At 42.6% G+C, this 20,731-nt stretch overlaps 3 protein-coding genes across 3 annotated transcripts; 2 read left to right on the forward strand and 1 right to left on the reverse strand.

Annotated features, from left to right (window-relative positions):
• Positions 1 to 1,264: 1,264 nt before the first annotated feature.
• Positions 1,265 to 7,146, reverse strand: LOC129207000 (proto-oncogene Mas-like). Its single transcript, XM_054827275.1, has 2 exons — positions 7,010 to 7,146; positions 1,265 to 3,853 (listed from the first exon to the last, which is right to left on the reverse strand). Exon 2 carries the CDS (start codon positions 3,830 to 3,832, stop codon positions 2,876 to 2,878), a length of 957 nt encoding a protein of 318 aa, XP_054683250.1. The 5' UTR covers positions 3,833 to 3,853; positions 7,010 to 7,146; the 3' UTR covers positions 1,265 to 2,875.
• A 6,468-nt stretch (positions 7,147 to 13,614) lies between these two features.
• LOC129206709 (olfactory receptor 4S2-like) lies at positions 13,615 to 14,550 on the forward strand. The gene has a single exon (XM_054826417.1). The coding sequence runs from the start codon at positions 13,615 to 13,617 to the stop codon at positions 14,548 to 14,550; it is 936 nt and encodes a 311-aa protein (XP_054682392.1).
• Positions 14,551 to 18,463: 3,913 nt separating this feature from the next.
• LOC129206995 (olfactory receptor 4S2-like) lies at positions 18,464 to 19,411 on the forward strand. Its single transcript, XM_054827261.1, has one exon. It carries the CDS (start codon positions 18,473 to 18,475, stop codon positions 19,409 to 19,411), a length of 939 nt encoding a protein of 312 aa, XP_054683236.1. The 5' UTR covers positions 18,464 to 18,472.
• The last annotated feature ends 1,320 nt before the right edge of the window (positions 19,412 to 20,731 follow it).

Consider the following 20,731-nt stretch of genomic DNA (forward strand, 5'->3'; position numbering starts at 1 on the left):
CCCAAGTTGCTCTGTGGGCTGTAAGACACCACTTGGCTAAAAGCGGGTGTAACACCTAAATAGTGCACAAGAAACGTGTCTAGAGGTGCTTGCCCCTCCTTCTGCCCCCAGTTAGCTAACTCTCTTCCAAAAAGGACGTAACCTTCTCTTACTAGCTGCTGCCCCTTCCTTCCTGTGGCATGAAGCCACATCTCCATGAAAAATGCAAGAGAAGGAATTTGGCAGCTGATGCTGGGGAGGGCTGCAAGGGGAAGGCTGCTCCTTTGAGGTGTGCATGAGGTCGGCTGGGGTGAGGGAGAGAAGTGTGCTGGTTGTTGTAGAAGCTCTAATGAAGAATGGGGTGGCTACTTGAAGGGGAGGGTGGGAATAACTACTGGGGGACAGAGTCATGGGAAAGGGAACCAAATCAAGGCACTGGAAAGTCTTTCACTTTCCTGCATGTGGTGAAAACTGGTCCGTTCTGAAGCATCCGCATGCCTGTACACATCCCTTCCTCCAGGTCTTAACTGCACCGCAGAAATACCAACAGTAATGTGTGTGCCTTCTGCTGAAATCAATGAGAAAATAAAGATTATTTCAGACTCTGGTGTCTAGGGACTCCTCAGAGGAGTGGAGTAATGTTTGCTGCCCTTGGGGAACAGGTGACACCATCCCTTGCAGGCACTGCATGCCGCTGGCACATGGACTGTGTTGAGGAGCACACTCAACACTTATGGCCTGGACTGCCTGTCTCCTTTCAGCTGTCCCCAGGGAAGCAAAAGTGTGGGCTTTTTTCAGGATGCTGGTGGCCCCTGAGGTATGTACCCTTCTCATGCGTCACTGCTGATCTTCTGGATGCCCTGGCAAACTTCCAGAGAGATACCGAGCAATTCAGAGGACAAACTTAGTTCAGATGCTGAGGACATTCTCCCTGGCAGGCTGGGCTGACTATCTTAGTGTTAGTTCAGGGTGGGAAAGCCTGCAAATGATCCCCATCTCCTTGCAGATCCTATCACTGGCGGCTTTTTGACCACAGGAGATACGCTGCAAATATCTGGCAGATGCCACCCCGAGAATGCTTGTCTTTTACCATGGATGATTGAGGGTTTCTACAGTGGTGGTTTATATGCAAGCATCAACTTTTAGATGTCCAAAGTTGGATGTAAAATGTTCACATTAACGTGATGTGTGAAATGTGTCCACATTAAATGCCGCATGCTTTCATGATGGGTATGTTGAAGGACAAACTGTCAGGATGGAAAGTTTTTCACAGTTTATATTCTGTATGTTTTTATCGGTTGATGGCTTCTTCTGAGCACAATAATGTTTATAAATACAATTTGTTTTCCTTTAAAAAAAAGGCTTTTGACATTTTTAATAATAATGGAAATGTTTTGGTTCTCCCAATGATAAAATCATTACAGATATTAAAAGGAAAACATTTTAAACATGTTTTCTGATAAATGGATGCTCTCTTCCCCTCAGCACTACAAGTTAGAAGGAAAAAAAACCCCTTACTAAATATAATTGATGACATAGACCTAATCTGAACCATCTATATGCACATTGCAGAACAATAGCATTAAAAATTAAAGAATAGTCAGAATGGAACTCAAATTTCAGCTTTCAGGAACTGTAAACAGGAAGCAAAAAGCAACTACAGACATTAGGGTGAACCACTATTTTTTTAAGTGGTGCTTTTCAAAATTAAGAAAAAGACAAATGAACAGAAAAAAGATAACAGACAATAGAAGAACGCAGCTTGCGTTTAGGAAAATATTTGCAGATGAAGGCATGACAAGGAAATCTGTAAGGGTTCTCGAAGAAAATTACCTTTCTTTCCTTTTTCTATCAATTTAGGTTAAAAGAGCGAATGTTATATAGTCTGGTAGTACAACACTTCAAATAATCACACCTTGCATCTCAAGGGATTTGTTGCAAATTGTGGTATTTCTTTACCTTTCTTCTGTTTTCTGGTTTTTTCCCTGTCCTTGACTTTATTTCTCTTGGTAGAGGAGATGTTAGAAGCCACGGGTTCTTATCTGTCCTTCTTAAAGGAAGAAATAACAACCCAATGCATGCTGTAGTTAGATGCAGATACTCTGTTCTGGGCTGGAGAAGGCTAAAATAATATGCAACTCCAGCCCTGTATTTCTTTGAAATACAATAAAAAGAAGTGTGCAACTCAGTGCGTAAAGTTGTAAGGCAAGTTGGTAGGGGTTGGAGGCCTTTTCCGCTATGTCACAACTCTATGGTATTGAAACCACCCTAGTTAATAGAAGAAAGGAACTTCTAGGGCATGAATCATTTCACTATTTGAAATGCTTACATTAGGAGGCAAAGAATCGTGCAATCTGTAAGCCACAAAAGGTTGCATCTGTTGCTGAGATACAGGTACTTAAAATTAAGATAGATAGATAGACTATCCTTCCAGGAATTCTGTGGCTGATTTCAACAGGAGGAGGATTGGTTCCCATATCTTCAGAGATCTGAGTAAACAGTGACTGAGAATTTGTGAATTTGATATTGCTGTGCTCTGAAAGACAGAGATTTATTAAGTGAGCTGCAAACTCTGGGTAGAATTCCTTTGATGAAATGCAGACATCAAGACATTTCACCTTATCAAATTGAAATCATTTAATGGCCACTGAAAAGAAACAGGGACTTTCATTGTGGTCTTAATACAGGTCAGATAAATTCTGTGGTCCAGATGCTTACGTGTTTTCACTGACCACAGATGGAGCATAAACTAACTAGCTAAAGGGTAGAGATCTACCCTGAAGACACTGTAGGTTAGGTGAGATAAACCTTCCCCAATACCTCAGAGTTCTTCAGTTCTGTAAACTATCCGCCCTCAGCTCCAGATCAGTGTTACTGTGGTAGGCACAGCAGGGTATTAGGAGGACATAGTTATTGTGTCACGGGTTTCCCGTTCATCTTTGTCATCTGCTGAATCTTCAAAAGCCCTCTGGAATGCCAGCCTGAGGGTGAACTTGATTCGCCGATCCCTGTAGCTCCCCACAAGGAAGTAAATGACAGGGTTGAGAGTGCTATTCACGCAGGACAGCACAAAGCCAATCTCGGGGGAGTAGAGGAATTTGTAGCCCAAGAAGTCAAAGAGGATCAGGACGCTCAGAGGCACAGCAAAAATGAGGAAGAAGAGGACGGTGAGCATGATGACGGTGAAGAGCCTGCCTGTTCGGAAGTGTTGGGAGCTGCACTTGACTCTAAGGAAGAGGGTCAGGCTGAAGAGCAGCATGAGGGGCGTGCAGAAGAGGAAGTCCAAGGCCCCGATGGTGATGAGCAGAAGCCGGCAGGTACTGGCAGAGGGGCGAATGGTACACAAAACATAGCCGAGCGTGTTCAGCATCAGGGAGAGAACCCAGAGCAGGCCAGAGATGATGCCGGACAAGTGCTTTGGGCGGTGGCTTCGGCACCAGATTGGACAAAGGACAGACAGGCACCTCTCAATGCTGATGGCGGTCAGGAGATACAAGCCGGTCCCATACATGAAAAGGTCCAGGAAGAGGAATATCCCAAACTGCACCCCCACGTTGAACTGCATCAGGTACTGAACCGTCTCAATGGCGATGCAGAGGAGATACCCAAAGTCGGCAGCGGCCAGGTTCAGGATGTAGACAGTGAAGTGGTTTCTCCGGATGCGGAAGCCAAGGTACCATAGGACCATGCCATTTCCCACCATCCCACAGGCAGCGCTGATGAGGCAGAAGCTCTCCATGAACTTGAGGACAGCATACGATGCCTCTGTCTTTTCCACAGCTCCACTCTGGTTAGTCCCATGAACCTGGCTTGTTGCAGTTGGAAGGAAGATTGATGCAGTTGAAGTACTCATAATGACTGATTGCAGACAGACCTGTAAGCAGAAATGAGAGAGATGGTAACTCCTGTGTGACTTTCCCTCGTGGTGACCTGGTGGTGTTTCTGGATTTGTTCTAGCTCTTTGTAGCCAGAGCTTGATTTAGGGAGGGATTGCTGTGTTTGCACTTGGAGCACAGGGCTTTGAGGCATTGTTCAAAGCACTGTATTTACGGCTACAACATGTAGCAAAAGTGAGATTGCAGTGTATTTCTCCCTTTTAAAAATTCATTTCTTGAGGGTCCTTTTTGCGGTCAGTATTGGGAAACAAATATCTTAAAAAAGCAATTACAGCCTAGATTAATCATCTCTGAAAAGTACCTCTTGTCTGAATAAAAAGAGATCCCAGTGTTAACAACTCTGGGATAATTGTCTTTGCTTCATGTAGCTAGGATTAGGTGAGACAAATCTTGTCAAAAGTGTGAAAGTTCTAGGCAATTAGCATACAAGTTTAATTGGCATGAAAGCTGATTGAGTTTTGTCCTGTGCATATGCCCAGAAAACATTGTAGACAGTACTTAAAGTAGCTGGTAGTTTTTAAATAAAGTGTAGTTTAATGTGGCTGGTTTGTTCTCTTGGGGCATATGTACAGACAATAAACAAATCAGTCTGACAGAGACAGCCCTTAGTAACTTCAGAGAGAAACTGTAAGAAGTGTATGTGGGACAAAATGTCTGACCTTCACAGGACATTGGAATTATGGCTCAAATAATTATTTCACCCCATTCCCTGAGGCAGTTCACCCTGCTTCTTCCCTATGATACTGGGATCTGAAGGAGAATCTTAAAAAAAAAAATCTAAAAATAGATTTCACACCTTTTTTTTTTGTCTGACAAGGTTAAACAGCTATTAATTTTGACATGGGAAGGTAGAGAAGTGTCTTGAAAGACAGCAGGAGATAGTTAAAAAGAAGAGAGGAACAAGTCAAAACAGGGAGAGCTGGGAAGATATGAATCATTGAACAGTCTAACCAGCATGAATATTCTGTTCTCTCTTTGTAAAATGCTGCAGCATGCATGGAGACAGACTTCTGTAAACAAGTAAAATGTGACAGATTGAATCATTATTGTTTCATCTTAGCACCCCAGACACACTGTCTTCACCGCTGCATGGATAGAAGCAAGATAAATGCATGATGCAGGTTATTTCCTTGCCCAGCTGATGGCCTGGAGCAGTGGAGACAATCTTGCCTCTTTAATCCATGGAAGGCACGTATGCCAGCAGTGCTTGGTTGGGAATCCAGCTGAGACCATTACACCTAGCTTTCACCATTAAAAATGCAAACGTCTCATTTAACATTGCCTTTAAAGCTGCTATTTGAATTAATGGACGTTTATGAACACCTCCAACGGTAATGTATTTTATCCTAAAATAGGTGTCGTTGGTAGGTGTGCAGTCACCTGCCTGTCTTTGCTGACTGCAGATACATTGCAGAGTGCCAGCTTCAGAGAGACAATTAGTGTGTGGACAGCTCAAGTTAGCTGAGGTGAATTCTACCCTTAACTTCACCAGGGCTTGCAGGATGTGAAACCTTTAGGGTTGACTGAAGCTAGGGACCTTCTGGCACTGCACCATACTCTTATATAGGAAGCTGGATGATTCCATCCTCAGCTGTTATGGGACCTTCTAACATTAAGACTTTGGAGACCAGTGGTTTCTAAAAGAAGAATTTTAGTACATACTGAAAGGGACTAAGGAAAACAAAAAATATCATCTCCTTCAGAATGCACAGAATCTCTGTTGTAGCACAGTTTCACAACAGGAACAACCGTGAGTTCAAACTCACCTTCTCTTTCCTAGGACAGCAGATTACTGCCTGACCAACATCACTAGCAAGGCTATCGCTTCCCTGAACATCTGTAGCAAGCAAATTGAAAAGATACAGCCTTATGACTTTGTTCACTTCCTCACTACCTGCTTTTGTGGTGGCAGCAAATTATCAGACCTTGATTCACAGTAGAAAGCAGCTGAAGCACCCTCTAATTCTGTGAATCAAGTCTGCTGTAAGGAGAAAGGGGAGACCCAGTGGTTAAGTGGTTTCCTAGACTTTAGAAGATCCAGTGCAGCACTATCCTCTGCCACAAGCTATCTGTGTAACCTGAAGCAAATTTCCAATTGATTTGAAGAGGACATGAACATTTGAGTGTCACTTAAGCTCTGTATAAGCCCACTCCAGTCTTCTGACCAGGTGCCTGTTTTAGGAAAGCAGCTATTCTACCTCCCTGCTGCAGTCATCTCCGGAAGGCAACTGACCCCATCCTCCAGAAGTACATCTCTCTCCACGGGGCATTCAGGCAATGACAGGTGATTAGCTGTCTAACTTAAGCTTGTCAAGCATATTTCCTGATGTTAAATGATATTGCCCTGTGCCATTGATCATATATGCATAAAGACTGCCAGGTACAGATATGGCTGGAATGGACACTCTCTGGATAAATGACAAAAGATCAGTAATTTTGCCTTCCGCTGTAATGGAAGTGAAGGAAGCCTTCTCTGACTTCTGTAGACCGTGGAACAGAATACCGAAAAAGTCACTCACAGTTCTCATATATTTATTGTATGACCTTAGAAAGACTGATTTCTTGTTGTCTCCAAAACACATTCGTGTCTCCAAGACATAATCAAGATGTGAGTCTACTTCCTTAATGAAACTAATTAATGAAAGTTTGCATCAAACAGCAGCAGACTGAGTCTAGGTGGTATTTTTTCCCTCTTGAGATTAAAACATCCTTCCTGTGGTTTCCATGCTGAGCACCATGTAGTTCTTGTGGCAGATGTCAGTCTGAACAGCCTAGACACCACAAAGATGTTTTAGACTATGGACACAAAGTTATGATGTTGTATTTTCTTGGCTAATATTAAGTGATCATTTAAATCTCTGAATAGTAGCATCTTACATTACAGAGGTGTATTTAGAGCAATTCAATAGCACTTGTTCATGGAAAAGGGTTCCCAGAATGAAGCTCTCCTTATCTTGAAAATGATCAATACAATCGCTTACCTATAGCAAATTTCTAACCAGCAGGAGAAGAAAATATTTGATCTCCTTTCCTCCATTTTGTCCTTCTCTCTTCCTCTAACCATTTCTCAGAAAGAATGACAGAAAGCATTAGACAAAGTGCAATGGCAAAGATACCGTCTAGGAATTTCTCACCTTTTTGTGGGTTTCTTGGAATTTCAGTGACTGATTTGCAGCAGCTGCCTGGTATGGATCTGCTGGGTAAAATTGTCATGTGAATTCTATGACATATGGTCCGGATAAAATCCTTGTGCCATACTATAGTGCTGGGCTAGTTAGACACTGTTTAAAAAGCCACGGTCTCTTCAACGTGACATCTGACAGCCAGCCAATCACCGCCTTGGGGAAATATCTAGTTTGTTCTGTGTGGTCACTTAGATTGGAACCACTTCCCCATTTCCTCTTTGCACAGAACCTGTCACTGTCATGGCTCTGGAAAAGTTTTTTTACTGTTTCTTCCTTCTTCAGCCAGTCTCACAATACAAAGAAAGCAAGAACTGTCCGTACAAAATTATACCTTGCCTCTTGCACTGATGCTTTGTTTCCTACTTGTGTCCCTGAGTTGCTCTAGTTTCATGGTCTTTGAAGAGGATGCCTTACTGCTGCTCAGAGTCACATAGATTGAGAAATTGTCAGTGCTCTTCCATAACACCTGCTGATGATTTCACAACCTTCCTCAGTACAACTTCTCATTCCCCAAGGGCCTATTGTCCCTCCACAAAGTGTCCTCTTCTGACCCACAGCCTCTCTCACCACAAGTTACCACCCTACTTAGACCCTGCTGCTTCACACAGCCTTTCCTGGAGGAGGGTCCACCCAAGCTCCATAGCCTTACCACACCTCAGCAGCTACCTCAGCTACACAACCTCTGCTCGTGTTGTTTTCAATACACAATGCCTGCTTCTGATGTCAGGAGGTCTTTCAACGCAACTTTACACCCCACAGTATTACCTGCCACTTCGTACTGTCTTTCAGCACAGTCCCTCACCACACCTCAGACACTTCCTATTTCACAAAATCCCTCTAGACAGCCTCCAGCCTTGTGCCTTCCATTTCCAGTTTCACACCTTCCCCCCAAATAGTGCCTCAGCCCCATCCTGCCCACCATCGAATTCACGCCTCTTCACCATCTCATGTGTCTATCAAGACTGCCCCTTGCCAGCATTCACTAACCACCCGCAACACCTCACTCATCTTCTGACCATGCACAGTCCTCCATGTGCCTGAGCTACCACCACCATGGTGTCCAGATCCACGTGCCAAAGTTAAGTGGAGTGAAAACGGAGAAAACGCCTTTCTCCTTTCCTGGCAGTAAGCACATCCATATAGGGAAGTATTTTGCAACAGGAGATACCAGCAACTCTTGATTTGGGCTTGTGTATTACGTCGTTTCTGCTAGTCTGTTTGGGGAAACAAAAGGAGATGAGTGTTACGCTAGCCAAATTGCTGCCATGTGTGTCAGTGCGTACAGAAAGTGGCAGATCTGTCCCAAATAGCTTAGCAGGCCAGATACCCGATGGTTCATCTTTAGCTTCTTCTGTCATTTACTGTTCCTCTTCCTTTCCCAAAGATTTTAAGACCGTTTTAACTTTCTTACCCAATACTCTGTTTCCTATAGTGACTACTGTTATCCTTATTAACCTGGCTAGGACTCCAGGCTACAGTGTAAGATGATATTTAAGTTAGAGGACTATTTCCACCCAGAGCAGTATTTAACCTCCTCATTAATTTGGGGATTTCCATTTTCACTGCATGGATCACTGGCATTCTGTGTCGGGAGATGTTTACATTACCTTGGTTGTTATTCGGCCATTCTAAATTTCAAGAAATGTCAAACAAACAGTAATGGCCAGTGGATGAACAATTTGTTTATTGATACCCATAAGTCAGAAGCTAAAAATACACAGTAGACTTCAGAGCAGTGATGAGTTTGAGTTGAACTGAGGCATGAATTGGCATATCTGTTTGCTTTATCATGTTTCATTTCATAGATTCACCTTTGGCTGCAGAAGTTTTAAGTTAAGAAAGACGAGGCTCTTGACAGCAAGATTGCACAGAATCATAGAACGGTTGGGGTTGAAAGGGACCTTTAAAGGTCATCTAGTGCAACCCCCCTGCCATGGGCAGGGACACCCTCCACTAGATCAGGTTGCTCAAAGCCCCATCCAACCTGGCCTTGAACACTTCCAATGATGGGGCACAACTCTGGGCAACCTATTCCAGTGCCTCACCACCCTCATCATAAAAAATTTCTTCCTTGTGTCCAATCTACTCTCTTTCATTTTAAAACCATTGCCCCTTGTCCTGTCATTACAGGCCTTATTGAAAAGCCTTTCTTTGTCTTTCTTATGAGCCCCCCCTTATATATTGAAAAGCCACAAGAAGGTCTTGAGGAGCCTTCTCTTCTTCAGGCTGAAGTCTCTCAGTCTTTCTTCATAGGAGAAGTGTTCCAGCCCTTGGATTGTTTTCATGGCCTTCCTCTGGACCCACTCCAACAGGTCCAGGCCCCAGAGGTGGACGCAGTACTCCAGGTGGGGTCACACCAGAGTGGAGTAGAGGGGGAGAATCACTTCCCTCGACCTGCTGGTCACACTTCTTTTTATGGAGCCCAGGATACAGTTGGCTTTCTGGGCTGCAAGCACACATTGTCAGGTCATGTTCAATTATTCATCCCCCAGTATCCCCAAGTCCTTGTCTACATTGTTGTTCTCAATCCCTTCATCCTCCAGTCTGTACTGATAGTGGGGATTGCCCCAACCCAGGTGCAGGACCTTGCACTTGGCCTTGCTGAACTTCATGAGGCTCTTATGGGCCCACCTCTCAAGCCTGTCAAGGTCCCTCTGGATGGCATTCCTTCCCTCAAGCGTCTCACCTGCACCACTCAGCTTGGTGTCATCTGCAAGCTTACTGAGGGTGCACTCGATCCCACTGTCTATATCAATGTTGAAGATATTAAATAGTGTTGGTCCCAGTATGGACCCTTGAGGGTCACCACTTGTTGCTGGTTTCCATTTGGACATTGAGCCATTGACTGTAACTCTTTGGACGCAGCTTTTACCTGCCCTAAGTAATTTTGTTCAAAATCCAGATGCCTATTTCAGGCCCAATCCCATCTTAAAATCAGGTCTCAAATAGATCAGGTGAGTCAATTTCTGGAGAGATTTATTTCTTTCCATAGGAGAAACTAGAGTGACAAAGACTCAACTCAGCTGACTTCCACAGGCATAAAAGAACTGACTTCCTCCCTCAGTTTCCCCGTTTGTAAAAGAAGAATTTTTTTAACTTACTCTGTAATTCGCTGACCTTTGCTAAAACATGAAAGTTCTTGCAAAAAGGTTTATTCACTAAGTTGCCAGTGATGAAACTTAATGCGAAATAGGAGTTGAAGGGTCATCAAGAGGTAACTCAGGCCATCTTCTATCTCTGTGGAAACTTAATCATGACCACTACTGAGAGAAGTGTGCCTAACCTGCCCTTAAAAAGACTACTGTGACAGGTAACTCTTTACCACCCCCAGAGCATGGCGCCTCTCTCCTTACTACAAGAAATCTCTCTAATTTTTTTCTTTAAAGAAGATTTGTGTTTCATGTGTTTTCTTTTTAGAATACACAAAGATTTAAAAGTACTGTTTTATTATTTACAGTGCTATAAAGCCAAAGCAGCGGATCTAATGGACCTCTACACTTGGGAAAACCATAAAGCATGGCTTAACGAAGGACTCTGGAAAGGGTTAACATCACATGCTTGCCCAGTTTAATATTCAGCTAATCCATTGGCTGTTATTTCTACTGGAGAAATCCTGAAATGCCTTTGTAATATCATTATCACTGACTGATGGCTATTTCTTTAAAATATGTTTGCTTAAACTTTTCAGTCAGGACAGAATTAATTTCTCCTCCTTTGCCCCTTCCTTTTATGCCTTCCCTTCACTAAGGCTCCGCGCCTCCCTCCTCCAGCCCCAAGAGCCTTTCAGGTGGGAGATTTCCTTGGAGAGGGCTACAGAGTGCTACTTAAGCAGTTTTCTTCTCAGCCTTCTTCTGCCGCTGGGTTGTGAATGCATCATTCGGTGCACACAAGCCAGGCCACACTATCCAGACAGCCCATCGAAGCAGTTCTCATGTAGGCAGAAAATACCAAGATATGCTTGTGATGCAGAAAAGCAAGAAATTAAATTAAGTTAGATGGGATTATACAGCAAAAGGCACCTCCTAAGCAAGTGTTGGAAGCTTTCCAGAAGCTATTCTTCGTTCTTTAAAGAGTCTATGCTCTCAAACATTCCTACCAGGGAAGGCAGATAAAATCATACAGCCCTTACACAAAAAATTAGATCTCCAAACAGAGGGGAGGTAAGTTTTCCAGGTTCTCTGGATTCTTTCTTTTTTTTTTTTTTTGTTTCCTTTCTTCTTTCCTTTACTTGATTTCCTCTGCTCTTTTGTTTCCCTTCTTGAACAAATGTAAAAATACAAAAAGAAATTTTCCCTGAAGTTATCAACTGGTTATGGCTATCTTTGGCTGGAACCATGCACAGCACTAGTTCTGTAGTCCCACATCAGGTTATTTCGTTCTTTTCTTTTCCATTAACCACCCGAGATTTTAGGGAAGAATGCTTGCAATAAGGAGATGGTGCAATTTCTCATCCTTTTTTAAATGTTAGCAGTCCACATTGAATTTATTTTATTTTGCAATCAATCGCATTCTATCATATACCTATAGTCTCTCCCTGAAAAGATACTGTAAGATATAAGACATAACTTGTGGGAATCCTCTACTGAATTAGTCATTCTACTCATCCTTTCAGAGTCAACAGAAAGAAATAGGCACCTCCAGCATGTCATTCATCACATCTTTAACTAGACACCTTAGGCTGGTCATGAATTGTCCTGCAAAGGCAGAAAAAAAAGTGCACATGACTGGCTCAGATATAGGTGCCTACATGATATAAGTCAATGAGGTGCAATGTGGCAGATGAATATATTGTAAAATGTGATTTGGCGGTGGTGACAGGGGCCCTACCAAAAGGGACACACAGTAAAGCTGTCTGTTGTGAGTGGGTTGCATCTTTACAATCCTTTCAAAAAATAGATACTTTGTTTTAACTTAGGAGTTCCCCATCTGCCGTTATTCAGGAATATAGCTTTCCTTGATCATTTATCTCTTGGTCACTTCTGAACCACTGATTGCCTAAACATGACACTGGGACTGATGGATTTTGCTTCCAGTTCTGCTCTGGCCCAGGTGTTTCTCTTCCACTGGCTACTGCACAGCCATAAATACGTACCCATTTTGTCCTTTTGTTTTCTGTAGAAAGCTAGGTCAGCGCTAAGTGAAAAGAGGAGAGATGGAAAGGATCACAACTTGGTAAGACCAAGCAGAAATCGATATCCAATTGTTCTCATTGATCTTTTTTTCTTGGAGATATATCAGAAAAGGAATTATCCATGTATCTTTTACCCCCCTTCTTGAGTATCTTTTACCTACTTTAGTACAGCTGTAAGCACAGGAAAAGTCCCTAACTTTCCCAACTTCCTCTCTAGGCTTTACTTTGTGGGTTTGAGAGCAATTTTGGTTTTTCTCCATTTCAGTGTTTCCTGTGGGTGCTTGATCAGTTTTTGCCTGCACAAGAGTTTCTGATTTTGCTGTAATTTTAAATAGGTGTTAGATAATTTGACTTGACTGAATCATTCCACAGATTTGCTGAGATCACCTGCAGGAACAGGGAGAACTGCTTGTGTTTTGTTGGGCAGGACTTGCAATGGCAGTTTTTAACAGCAGTTGATTGAGGTACTTTAAGGGTACAAAAAGGATTATTCTCTGAAGTTAATGGTGATGTCAATGAAAAAAGAAAGGGTTCTGTAAAGGACCTTAGTTTAGCTGTTCTGCCTGTAGAGGGACTTTGACCACCAGCTAGACTGGCTTCACTAAACAGAAATTAACCTCTGAGAATATCCCCCAGAGTGTATCACAAATCAGTATAACGCAAAATTCATACAATGCTGGGACAGAGGTTCTGAAAAGATCCTTTCATTCTTCCTTTCTCTCAAAGGAACATTGCTGAGATTTAGAGCAAGATAAATGGTAGAGCAAGTCATATGTGAAATTGTTTGCTGTTTTCACCATGATAGATAACTTCTCCAGAACTCATTGTTCAGTCCATGAAGCTGCAAATTTATGTTTCAAAATGTGTACACAAGAGATTTCTTTTTCTCTGTGGGTGGTTTCATTTCCCCTCTGAACAACAATTCAAAGATCATTTTTATGTATAAAATAAATCAGCATTCCAAGGAATATTTCCAGGTGTTCTTAAAAGCGCTGTTTTTACAAAGATTGTTTTCATGGACTGGGTGTGCACAGAGGGCAAACATGCTTTTAAGCATTGGTAGCCACTGTATAACTCGAGGCGAACACTTTGGCCTAGTCCTTAGCACACCAGCCATAGATCCAGCCCTTCAACATCCTGGAGGACCAGGATGGAGGAACACATCACAAAGTGCACCTGTCTCGGTGCGGTAACAGGCATGGCTGAAGTCTTGTGCAAGGAGAATTAAATACTTAAGGGGGGAAGAAAAAAACCACGACAAAAAACCCACTTCATAAACTTAATAATCCTATATATTTCTTAATTTATATGCACTTCTGCTAAATAATTAATTATTAATAATGAAAAAAACTGATGAATCATTTGTCTTTATTTTTCCATGTGCCTAGGCTGTACATTGCATATCACCACCCCACTGATTAACATGGAAAATGCAAGCTGTGTGAAGGAATTCATTCTTCTGGGCCTCTCAGAGAATCAAAGGGTGCAGAAAATATGTTTTGTGATCTTTCTGTTCTTCTATATGATTATTGTGGCAGGAAATCTGCTTATTGTTATCACTGTAATTAGCAGTCAACGTCTGAACTCCCCCATGTATTTCTTCCTCAGCTATCTGTCCTTCGTAGATATCTGTTACTCTTCTGTCACAGCTCCCAAAATGATTGCCAACTTCCTTGTTGAAAATAAAACCATCTCCTTTGTGGGTTGCATAGCACAGCTGTTTGGGGTACATTTCTTTGGCTGCACAGAGATCTTCATCCTCACAGTGATGGCCTACGATCGCTACATTGCCATCTGCAGACCTCTCCACTACACCACCATTATGACCAGGCGAGTGTGTGGTCAGATGGTGATCGCCTCATGGGTAGGAGGCTTCGTGCACTCTGTAGTGCAGACTCTTCTAACCACTCAGCTCCCCTTCTGTGGTCCTAACAAAATTGACCACAACTTCTGTGATGTTCACCCTCTATTACAACTGGCCTGTACTGACACCTATGCTGTGGGCATCATTGTCGTTGCCAACAGCGGAATGATAACTCTGAGCTGTTTTGTCATCCTGGTTGTGTCCTACATTGTCATCCTGGTTTCCTTGAAAAATCAAACATCAGAAGGGCAGCTCAAGGCCCTTTCCACCTGTGGGTCCCACATCACTGTGGTGATTCTGTTCTTTGGGCCATGTACGTTCATCTACATACGTCCGTCCAGCAATCTGTCGGAGGACAAGAGTGTGGCAGTGTTTTACACTGTCATCACACCCATGCTGAACCCACTCATCTACACACTAAGGAATGAGGAGGTGAAGAGTGCCATGAGAAAACTTTGGAGTAGAACAGTGGGAAGTGAAAATGAAAAGGCATAGAGCTGTGGTAACATTTCCAAAGGTTGAGAGAAAATCAAGCATCTTTCACTATAATTTCTTTTGTGTAAATTCCTCCAGAACTCCCTTTCAAAGAACGGCTTGCTGTTAGCTCTTGTTGTAATTAGGAAGACACTAAATGTTTATATTTTGATTTGAAAGACATTGTGAACTCTGTGACAAGCAGGCATTCCCTTGTCAACTAGCTCAGGCCCAGGCTGGGTGTCCTGAGCACTAACCAAAACACTAGTGTTTAAATAAATACTATCAAAAATACTGAAAATGTTGTTCGGGTAAAGCATCCCATTACTCAGGTATAAACTTTCAGATGAACTCCATCTGCTCTGTAGTCCATTCAGCTGGGAAAGAGAGGACTATGGTCACCTGCTGCTAGAAACAGAGGGCCCTTTCTGCTTGCAGTAAGTGCCTTTTTATGAGAACCACATTGTGGTATCTTGAATCCATGGGTTAGCAATTAAAAGCCTGATATTAAGTGCTAGTTGGGTCATTTGCTGATGCAGGTAACAGAATGGGAAGCTTCTCCCCTTCCCCTCCGAGTGCAACAAATCCTTTCTGCAGTGTCAAAGTCAGGTTGGACGGGGCTTTGAGCAACCTGATCTAGTGAAAGATGTCCCTGCCCATGGCGGGGGGGTGTTGGTGTTGGACTAGATGGTCTTCAAAGTTTCCTTCCAATCCAAAGTCTTCTATAATTCTATCTACTTCACCTGTTACTGATGCCGTCCTTCCAACCATCCCCTCTATCCTTCAGCTCTGGCTCAGGTTTTTTATTTTAATGTTTAGACTAATACAGAATCATAGATCTAATGACAGACACCTTGCTGACTGTAAAAACCAAAGTAGTCACCAAGGAATGAATTTAGAAGCACAATTTCATTCATCAAGGGAAAAAAGGAATTTTTTAGGAACTATCCAGTATGCAAGACAACTCCTAGCCCAACAGAGCACATCACACACCCACACAAGGGAAGAAGTGTGTTTTCCATGTGAACAGCTGGTACACCTGCCGTTGCAGGAGGGAGGAGAAGAAACATGAGGATGAAAGACCAAACCAGTTGAGTGCCAGTCAAAGCTGTCACAGGGTGATAAGCTGTAGCAGCTCAGGGTCTCCACCTGAGGAGCCACAATGAGACAAGAGACCCTAGCCCCTACCTTGCCAGCAGAAAACCACTAAATCAGCTGAGTGAGGAAGGAAAAGACCTGCTTGGTGCCATCCAAAAGTAATTAAAGCACTTTTATTTCTTCATTTACATTCCCTATAAACACCTGCACCTGTGTTACACCGTAACATGACTTAGGTAGGATTCAAGGTTACAAGGCGTTCCCAGCCCAAGCTAGGGCTTATAACCTTATTTATATGTATATACACACAAAATTATATATATACATATAAAAAATAGATTAATTTTTTAATGCTTTGGGGATGAACACCAAGCTTTTTCTGGAGGTCTCGCTTCTGGGTGCTGCTGGGCAAATATTCAACCATAGCTTATGGAAGGTGTCACTCAAAAAACAACATTAGGTCCTCTACACTTCAGTAAGAATTCTTATAAAAACTTAATACTTGGGCTAAAGAGTTGCTTCTGCGTTTTGCATTTTCTAAGTAAAAATACCTGGTAAGCAGTGAAAATTAACCACAAACCTTTCTAAATGTCTGAAGTAATTTCCTGGTTTACTTCTTGTTTCAAATTTGTACAGCAGATGTCTAAGGGATAACTGTCTCTAGCACAGTTGTGATTTTTTTTTGTGCTGTCAACATACAATGGTAAGAACAACTTAATAAGAAATAAGAACGCATATAAGAAATATTAGCTTAGGGCAGAAAAAAGACTGGGTAAGAGACATCTTTATTTCAGGAATGTTTGATTGCAGAGGTAAAGGTGAATATAAATCTTGCAAAAGGCCAGGTGTGATGTTTATTTGAACCATTTGATGTTTATTTGAGCCAGAAATACTCCCAGAAGAAATACATGTGCAATAGTAAGTTAAGTCTATTTATCTGGACAGCATTAAAAAGCCAGCCAGCAAACAAACAAGTAAGCGAGCAAACCCATGTGCAATGTAACAGTCTAGATGACCACACTCTGACATCACTCTCCAGGGACTACCCTAATAGCAACACAAAGTACAATTTTTAGCTCCTTGTCCACTGATGATTTCTGACAAAACTTTGTATGCCTCTGGGATCTCATTACTCCTGATAGTCTTGTGCTTCAGCTGTGTGATTTACTTTAAATATTTCTGCTACAATTTCCCCATCTTGTGAGAGAGAATTGTTCTCGTAGATGCCTTTGGAAGTTGTTTTTTTGCAGAATGAGAAATGCAGACAGACGGGCAGGCTGTTCTTTTCAGCCGCTGTAGGTTTCAGGACTGGCAGAGATACGGACTGCTTTCACAACATGTAAGCGGCAACTTGTAGCTGAAACATTCTGATGAAACCATCTAAAGTGGTCAGAGGGGGTCATCAGAGGAGCAATAGCAACCAAACTCTTGGAGACTGGCAAATATGAACTGTGTAAGTTTTCTGATATTGTTCCTTTGTTTTGTTCAAGCGTGACTGAAACCCTGCCTTTGAAAATAGGCATTTCTGGTGAGGGACTCTTGTGAGGTCCATTTTATGAATTAGAAAAAACTCAGTTACAGATTTTTCAGCCTTTGTTTTAGTCAGTGTCTTATTTGCTTTTTTCCCTAGCTATATGCCATTTCACAGATTCACAGATCTTTCCAGAAAGATCTGTCAAAATGATGTTGTCAGTGTTACAGAGAAGACTCAGGAGCTGATGACAACACTTCCTATGTACTCAGTCTTACATTGTCTGAGCTGGACGTGTCAGGCAACAATGGTGATGACACACACACTTTGGTCTTCCCCATGGTGCTTTCCCTCTGCAATGGAGGGGCATGGAGATAGGGATGGAGACACTAAGAGCCTTTCCTCTGCTGCCCTAGGTGGTTCCTCTGAGCCCCAGGAGGTGAGGCTGAGGGTTCAGGAGAAAGTGTGAGTGTCCTGTGATTGTCAAATAGAATTCAGACCCCCAAAGGCTTGCTGATATCACAGACAAGGTTATTACACCTTTGCCACCTCTATCTTCATGTATAAATTGAACAGTAGTGATACTTGTGTCCTGCATAGGAATGCTGCAAAGGTGAAGTCATGGGTGTTTGTGAGTAAAGGAGGGTCACCATTCATTACCCCAGTGTCACTACAGGTGTATTTATGAGGTGTTCCACACTAAGTCCAGGACCTAGGTGAGGTATACAAACCCCTGCTAACGCACCATTAATGCAAATTAGCTCCAGATTAGTTAATTCATGTACTGTAAGAAAGGTGGTCGAAGAAAACGCTGGCCAGCTCTTTCTGTGACTGAACTTATTCAGGTCTATCACAGTCAGAGAGATAGTAATGAATAAGATAAGAAGTTCTGTTGCATTCCTTTAGAGTACTGAAAAGGAAAGTACAATCACTGCTTGTGCAAGGACCTTCCTCAGGACATGATCAAAGTGTTGAGACTTGAATTACAGCTCACTGTCTCTTTTGGTCAACTTTTATTTCCAAATCAACATTATAGGGTAAGAGTGGGTCTTGAGGGGACCTGGTAATTAGTCGTCTTTTTTAGAAGAGGCAAAGGTGAGAACTAGGGTTCTTGAGAGTATTATTTCTACCACCCTCCTCAAATAAATAATCTGAGCTTGTTATTCTATACGTCAGTAATACATTCTGATTCGGATATCACCTGTTATTCCTTGAGGGAAGCATTGACTTTAAATCGAAACTGTCCCAAAAAGAAAGCAAAGGAAGTATGCTTAATATTTAACATACCAGTGGTCAGTATGCATGTGTATTGATAATGTCCCATGTCTAATGCCACAGCTGCTGTCTCTTTTCTGTGCTTCAGGTCCTCTCTACATGGTGTCTATGGAGAACAAAAACAATGTGACGGAGTTCATCCTCCATGGACTGACACAAGATAAGACAGTAGCAAAAGTGTTCTTCTCATTATTATTAGTCTGCTATGCCACTATCATTCTTGGAAACCTGCTTATCATCATTACTGTAAAGACAAGTGAACAGCTGAACTCTCCCATGTATTTTTTCCTGAGATACTTGTCTTTCGTAGACATCAGTTACTCTACTGTCACAGCTCCCAAACTCATTTATGACCTTCTTGTTGAGAAGAAGACCATCTCTTTTGTGGGCTGCATAGCTCAACTGTTTGTGGGCCATTTCTTTGGGTGCACTGAGATCTTCCTTCTTACAATGATGGCCTATGATCGTTGCATCGCTATATGCAAGCCGCTTCATTACACAAATATTGTGAACAAGCATGTCTGTGGCTGGCTGGTGGCAGCTTCTTGGGTGGGAGGCTTTGTGCACTCAGTGGTGCAGACCCTGTTGGTCATTCAGCTACCATTTTGTGGACCCAATGAGATTGACCACTATTTCTGTGATGTTCACCCTTTACTGAAGCTGGCCTGTGCTGACACCTACATCATTGGTGTCATTGTGGCTGCCAATAGTGGTGTGATTTCCCTGAGCTGTTTTGTTGTTCTTGTTGTGTCCTATGCTGTTATCCTGGTTTCTTTGAGGACACGCTCTTCCGAAGGGCGCCTCAAAGCACTCTACACATGTACTTCACACATCACTGTTGTAGTTCTATTCTTTGGGCCATGCATTTTCATCTATATGCGTCCTTCCACCACCTTCTCAGCAGACAAGATGGTCTCTGTGTTCTACACCATCATCACGCCTATGCTCAATCCCTTGATCTACACCCTCCGAAATGAAGATGTGAAAAATGCCATGAAAAAGTTGTGGAGCAGAAAAGTGAAGAGGAGTGAGAAATGAAATAACACAGTGCATGTTTGTAAGATGATGTGGGCTTCAGAAACCATGGGGAGGGAAAGAGAAATGTTCAGGAGAGACTTTCCAGTAATGTTGCTCTGTTTTTAAGCACAGGTGTTCAGAATAGGGCTGACACTAAATTCAAGGTTTTATGTAACTCATCTTCTTTGGAAACTGTCGGTCCAAGGGATGTGAGGTTATTGTCAGCTACCAAACCTGAGCATTGAGGGTGGTACTGTGGCATTTACCTTCAGGCACCTCATAGCTGTAGCTTGGGTATTTGTCTAGGCTTCTCCCGGCATGAGGAGAAACAACCAAGTATTTTGAGTAGTTGTTCTTTCTTACTAGCTCCTAAAAGCTTTGGTGAGTAGCACCTCCTTACATTTCTGCACAAAGGACTGACGGTGGTACCCAGCTCCCAAGAGTAAACAAACCTTTCAGTAGGGCACAGCATTGGCAGCTTTCATCTAACATATTTTGATGTGCCAACATGAGGTGTCTACAACTGAGCAAGCCGCTGAGGAAAGTCAGCAGGCTTTGGCTGGCTGGCTGGGACTCATTTCATGGTAAAATAGGACCATGAGAGACGTAGGAGGTTGTATCAGGTCTCTGCATGATGGGGAGAGATGGCCGATAGTACTGAAACACCAGCAAATAAATAAACACCTATATGTAAATATTAAAGATGTTTTCCAGGCAGAGCATCCTATTAGCTGGAGTGTGAACTTTCAGTCAGACAACCTGCAGCTACTCTGTAGCCCATTCAGCTGGGAAATGGTGGACTAAGGTGTTTGCAAAATTGATTGTTGCCTGCTGCTGGAAGCGATCATACCATTGGCATTCCCTTTCTGCTTGCGGTAAATGCCTTGTTCTGAATACCACATTGTCATATGCTGAATCCATGAGTTAGCTATTAAAAAGCTGGTACTAGGTGCAAGTTTGATCATTTGCTGATGCCGATAACAGGAGGGGAATCTTCTCTCCTTCTCCTGCCAGTGCAATTTCCAGTAATAATAATTACTATTATTACAGCTCAATGTCAGTACTGTGATTCAAAAGCTCACCAGGCTAAAAGCTGAAAGCTTTGCTGCAATGGTGAGTCGGAATGTTCCCATTTTTATGTATTTGGTACTTTCTGGTGAATGTGCTATTTACATCAGTTTTGTTCTCCCTCCTGGCCCTGGTTCCTCAAACACTCCTAATCTAAGCTGTCCAGTGACAACAAATGTAAGACATGCAAATTAATGCCCAGGACACTGGATGAAATGTCATGTTTTGGCCAGTACTCTGGTGCGATTAGACTAGTATTACCTAAAGGATAGG

Source organism: Grus americana, chromosome 5 (genome assembly GCF_028858705.1).
Source record: "Grus americana isolate bGruAme1 chromosome 5, bGruAme1.mat, whole genome shotgun sequence".
Classification (NCBI taxonomy): Eukaryota; Metazoa; Chordata; class Aves; order Gruiformes; family Gruidae; genus Grus; species Grus americana.

Coding starts and splice junctions, on each gene's coding strand:
- LOC129207000 (XM_054827275.1), bottom strand. CDS start 3,832: ATGAGTACTTCAACTGCATCAATCTTCCTTCCAACTGCAACAAGCCAG.
- LOC129206709 (XM_054826417.1), top strand. CDS start 13,615: ATGGAAAATGCAAGCTGTGTGAAGGAATTCATTCTTCTGGGCCTCTCA.
- LOC129206995 (XM_054827261.1), top strand. CDS start 18,473: ATGGTGTCTATGGAGAACAAAAACAATGTGACGGAGTTCATCCTCCAT.